The following is a 4957-nucleotide window of genomic DNA, read 5'->3' on the forward strand; positions in this document are numbered from 1 at the left end:
CATGTGGTTATACATTCTTTGATGCAACAGTTGCTTTTTTGGACCAGTGAGTGACATTTGGGTAATTTTCTGCGGCACACCTGATGATCTCTCATGGCACACTAGTGTGCCCCGGCACAGTGGTTGAAAAACACTGGGCTACACAATGTTCAGCAAAGCATCGAACGGCAGCGAGGGGTGAGAGCTCATCAGCTAAAGTGAGAGTTTTTCGACCTTAATATTACGTCTCCAAAATCATTTTGATGGCACATAACCTCATAACCATAGACTGTAGAAAATATAACATGACGAACGTCTGAGCTATTTTTTTAGCTGAACCTTTAAACTGCCTTTGCCTTCACCCTAAATAACTTAAAAAAAAAAAAATCCCGGAGGGCCGGTCCACATGTGGACCAGCCCACTGGGCATTTGCCCGGTTGTACAGATTACCAGTCCGAGCCTGGTCTTCTCCCATCACACAAGACACAGGACCTACTTAACGTACTCACCCAAGGGAGTACTGCTTCATGCTGCTGTGGCTACATTCATAGTTGCTCTATCCTTTATCCATCCTTTCCTTTCCCCTTTAGCGTTCCAAAGAAGACAAGAGACACTTTTTCATTCTCATTCCCTTTTTTATTAAAAGCGGCGGTGCCCCTTTTGAAGCACACATGCATAGACATACTGTACACTGCGTCCATTTAAGCCTCTTGTCAACCCAGCCCCCCACAACATCCACCTCGTATGCCATCAGGTTCCTCTGATATATACACTATCATACACGCCCCTACACAGTCAGAGGCCTACAGCCAGCATCTACAGATCTACTCTCCATGCACTCACCATCAGAGGCGGCGCACAACCTGACTCTACACTTGATTTGTCTGTCGCTTTGGTCTTTTTTTTTCTTTACTAGTTTCTTTTTATTCTTTTTACAAGTAAAACACATATGAGAGACATCATAAAGACATTGATAAGAAAGGCCTAGAGCTCTTCTGCTGGTTGGCTATCTGGGGTCCACTGTGGTGGTGGGTGGTTTGGCACCTGTTGGGCATAGCTAAAGGAGAGTTCGATTTAGGAGCTGGTGAGTATGGCCAGTTTGTGTGTTTTTGTGTGTGTGGACAGTGTCGGCATTAGCTTTTCGCTGGTCTATTCTAACATCGTTCCTCTATGAGAGTGTCTATAATAACACAGGCCATTTTAATGAGCCTCCAGAGCAAAGGCGTCAGACGGACAGGAAGACGAGAGGTCAGACACTTGGCACTTCAGAGACGTGGACGTCAACTCTACACATTGCTACCCAGTCACCCAACAACTGCATATCTTAACATTTAAAGCAAACACCACCAGCTTGTTAAAAGCCCCCTTCAGCTTGTCTTTGGAAAGAGACACAACATTGCACACACATACTGTACACACACACACACACACACACACACACACACACACACACACACACACACACACACACACACACACACACACACACACACACACACTGTTATGTGTGTCCGCATTTTGTATTCAAGATCTTTTCATTGTGTGTGCTGTATTTTGGTTCTCTACTCTCTTCTCTACACGTACAGTATCCCGACCTACAAAGGGTACTCGGCAATATATTCTAATTCCATTTTCCTTAAAGACACTGTAGATAAAGGTTATAGATAAAGGTCCTAATTTCCTAAATCAAAATAGTTTGGGTACTTAAAGTCAAGACATTTTTCAGCAATGCATGGTCCATTTCAGGGAAGTGCTAAAAATAAAAATCAATAGAAAAAAAAAAGAAATTGGACCAGTTATTCAACAGTGTATCAAAAAAGTAAATAAAAGGGATGAACATCAATGATTTCCTATGACGGGCAATATTACACAAACAGGAACACGATAATCTCATGGGGTCACAAACTATACACACACACACACACACAGACGGTCAGACTTTGGCAGTATCAGCAAAGCCTGTGTGAAACACACACAAGTCTTTTACTCCTTGAATCTGTTTTGCCCTCTCCATGCTGACACTAGCCTTCGGTCGGTCTGCATACGAAAGTCCTGCTAGATTATTGCACGGTCGGTCTGTCTCCCATCGTCAGGGCAACACTAGGTTTACAGTGTCAAAGGTCAAAGTTCAGGCTGGTTGGTACAGTAGTTCTTATTGCACATGCTCAGTATGACACAGGTACCACAGGCACCTGCACAGGTACCACGATGCGAAAAGTGGAAAACCTACAGCGACAGTAACCTACAGTTACAGGTGCTCGCGCTAAACTAAAGAAAATAAACAGCACACATCTATGACCTCCAACTAATACTGAACAAATAATATGATGAAGGCATTGAGAGAAATACCATTACAACAAACTAATGTATTAGTAGTCCAAACTCTTTTGGAGCAGTAAACGATAAAGATGACACTGGTTATGGCTTGTTTTCCCCATATGTGCGCACACACACACACACACACACACACACACACATAATCTTACAAACACACATAAACCAGCAGAAGACTGATTTGAGTATCCTTGCTGTACTGGGTGTACTCCCAGTAGTTCCATGAGATTCCTTACTACTTTCTCTAAACTGACTGCAAAATTGGCTAATTGCATACAATATGCACCACTGATCTTTGCTCACCATATTGAATTTGATCAGCCAATGTTGTGAACTGAGGAAGACAGTTACTATAAGAGCCAATATCTAACCATGTGTGCTCTAGTCTAGGGGGACTAAGAGTGAAAACAGAGGGAGCAACTACGAGATGAGAGGCCTTAACAGCGATACCTAAACAAACTACATGAACAACGTACTGTGTGATGAGAGGCCTTAACAGCGATACCTAAACAAACTACATGAACAACGTACTGTGTGCTACCCGACACAGAGCAGCAGCTAACATTCCTATAACCTTCCTTTCCTTCGTCATCACAGAACAGACAAACTCCCCCTCCCACTTCTCAGTCTCTTAGCTCTCAGTACAGACACTACTTCCTGTTTAAACAGGAAGTGATGCTTTCTGGGAGGAAACGGGACTCCTGGCTCGGGCTAGTAGGAATAGGCCTCCAGGGGACGCGGTCTCACGTAGGGGAAGGATGTCCCCTGAGGTCTCTCTTGGATCTGAGGGGTCACGAAACCCCAACCAGGAGTGCCGGGCCACTCACAGGGGCGGTCTGGGACTTCACCTGAGGAGCACATGAAAGGTCTCAGTACAACAACGACCACTACAATGTAAATCTACACATATGGGCAGATGCCATGCACCCAAACCTTTTAGAATGTTAGTTCCAGCATTAATAAATGACATACACTGAATGCAATGCTAGGCAATACAAGGCCATCTCATTAGGAATAGCATTATTCGGTATAAGCTGCAATGAATGAACTGCCATATCATTGTGGCCAGCTCATTATGTAGTACTGCTGTCAGCCAGCAGAGGGCACATGGTCCTTAACAATTAGAGGGTGTAAGGAGAGGGACAAGGAGAGGAAGGCAAAGGCAGACACACACACACACACACACACACACACACACACACACACACACACACACACACACACACAGACACACACACACACACACACACACACACACAGCAGGGTTGTGCAAAATTCCAGAATTTAATTGAAACTGGCTGTTAAATTCCAATTCAATTCTTGAATTTAACTTGCATTTCAATTAAAGTAGCAAACAGGAAGCAGAATTGCAATTCGACTTTGCACAACCCTGACACACAGACACACACATACATACAGATTGAGGGTAAAATACCTTTGGAAGGCCGGGGAGGTGTGGAAAAAGAAGGATAGAAGGGAGGGGCAGAGGAGGAGGGGGAGGAGGAGCTTAAGGAGGAAAGCTTGAGCTCATTCTTCTGGAAACGCTCAGTGAACGTCACAGAGGGAGAGAGAGAGAGAATGATGGACAGAGAGAGAGAGAGGAAAGGGAAAAATGTGTGCATATGAGAGATAGCGATGTGTGCAGAGAGAGATAGAGAGAGTGGGAAAAAAAAACATCAGTGAGGGAAAGGAACACAATCATATGGGCATGCTTTAACAGCGAACTGTGAGTTTATTGTAGGTATGGGGGATTGTGCGTGTCTATGTGTGTGTGTGTGTGTGTGTGTCATTGTGTTTCTTGACCTCACCTCCAAGTTGGAGCGGGCTTTCTTCAGCACATCTCGTGTTCTTGATACTGCAAATGAGAAAACAGTTGAGATTTGATTACAATTTTATCCAAAACACACACACACACACACACACACACACACACACACACACACAGACACAGACTCAGACACAGACAGACACACACACACACACACACACACACACATACAGACAGACAGACACACACACACACACACACACACACACAGACACACACACAGACTCAGACACAGACAGAGACACACACTCACACACACACACACACAAACAGTGTTGCTACTGAGGGCACTTTATAGACGACGTTAGCATACATGCTCAAATGCTCATGGAGCTTTAGCTGGATTCCAGGGGCACATTAGATTAACTGCACATGAACGGATGAAGGGATAACAGGAGGGGCAGTACGGATGGGTGGACGGTCAAATGAGGCTCATTTTCAGATCTCACATACAACCAGGCTCATTGGGGCTCAGTCATATGAGTGAGATGAAGGAGGAGGAGAGGGAGAGGAGGGGGGAGAGGAGGGGGGAGAGGAGAAGATAGGAGAAGATAGGAGAGGAGAGGAGAAGAGAGGAGAAGAGAGGAGAGGAGAAGAGAGGAGAAGAGAGGAGAAGAGAGGAGATGAGAGGAGAATAGAGAGAAAAGAGAGGAGAAGAGAGGGAGAGGAGAAGAGAGGAGAGGAGAAGAGAGGAGATGAGAGGAGAAGAGAGAAGAGAGGAGAGAAGAGAGGGAGAAGAGAAGAGGAGAGGAGAAGAGAGGGAGAAGAGAGGAGAAGAGAGGAGAGGAGAGGAGAAGAGAGGGAGAGGAGAGGAGA

General features: G+C 45.0%; 1 protein-coding gene across 5 annotated transcripts in view; it reads right to left on the minus strand.

Annotated features, from left to right (window-relative positions):
* Window positions 1-527: 527 nt before the first annotated feature.
* Window positions 528-4957, minus strand: part of pde4dip (phosphodiesterase 4D interacting protein) — a 39840-nt gene continuing 35410 nt past the window's right edge. For 3 of the 5 annotated variants that reach the window (XR_012985966.1, XR_012985965.1, XR_012985963.1), the window contains 2 exons: window positions 4122-4168; window positions 3755-3848 (listed from right to left, as the gene is read on the minus strand). Coding sequence is in view for 1 of the 5 variants with exons in the window: in XM_076278914.1 (XP_076135029.1) it covers window positions 3025-3161; window positions 3749-3848; window positions 4122-4168 (284 nt within the window). In the remaining 4 variants the exon portion in view is untranslated. Of the gene's footprint in view, window positions 3162-3748; window positions 3849-4121; window positions 4169-4957 lie in introns of those variants that run through there. The other 2 variants (XM_076278914.1, XR_012985964.1) reach the window with 2 other exon arrangements.

Source organism: Alosa pseudoharengus, unplaced genomic scaffold (genome assembly GCF_046254945.1).
Source record: "Alosa pseudoharengus isolate Yale_2024_CS ecotype anadromous, Long Island Sound unplaced genomic scaffold, YU_APseudo_1.1 YU_APseudo_1.1_scf_11, whole genome shotgun sequence".
Taxonomy (NCBI): domain Eukaryota; kingdom Metazoa; phylum Chordata; class Actinopteri; order Clupeiformes; family Clupeidae; genus Alosa; species Alosa pseudoharengus.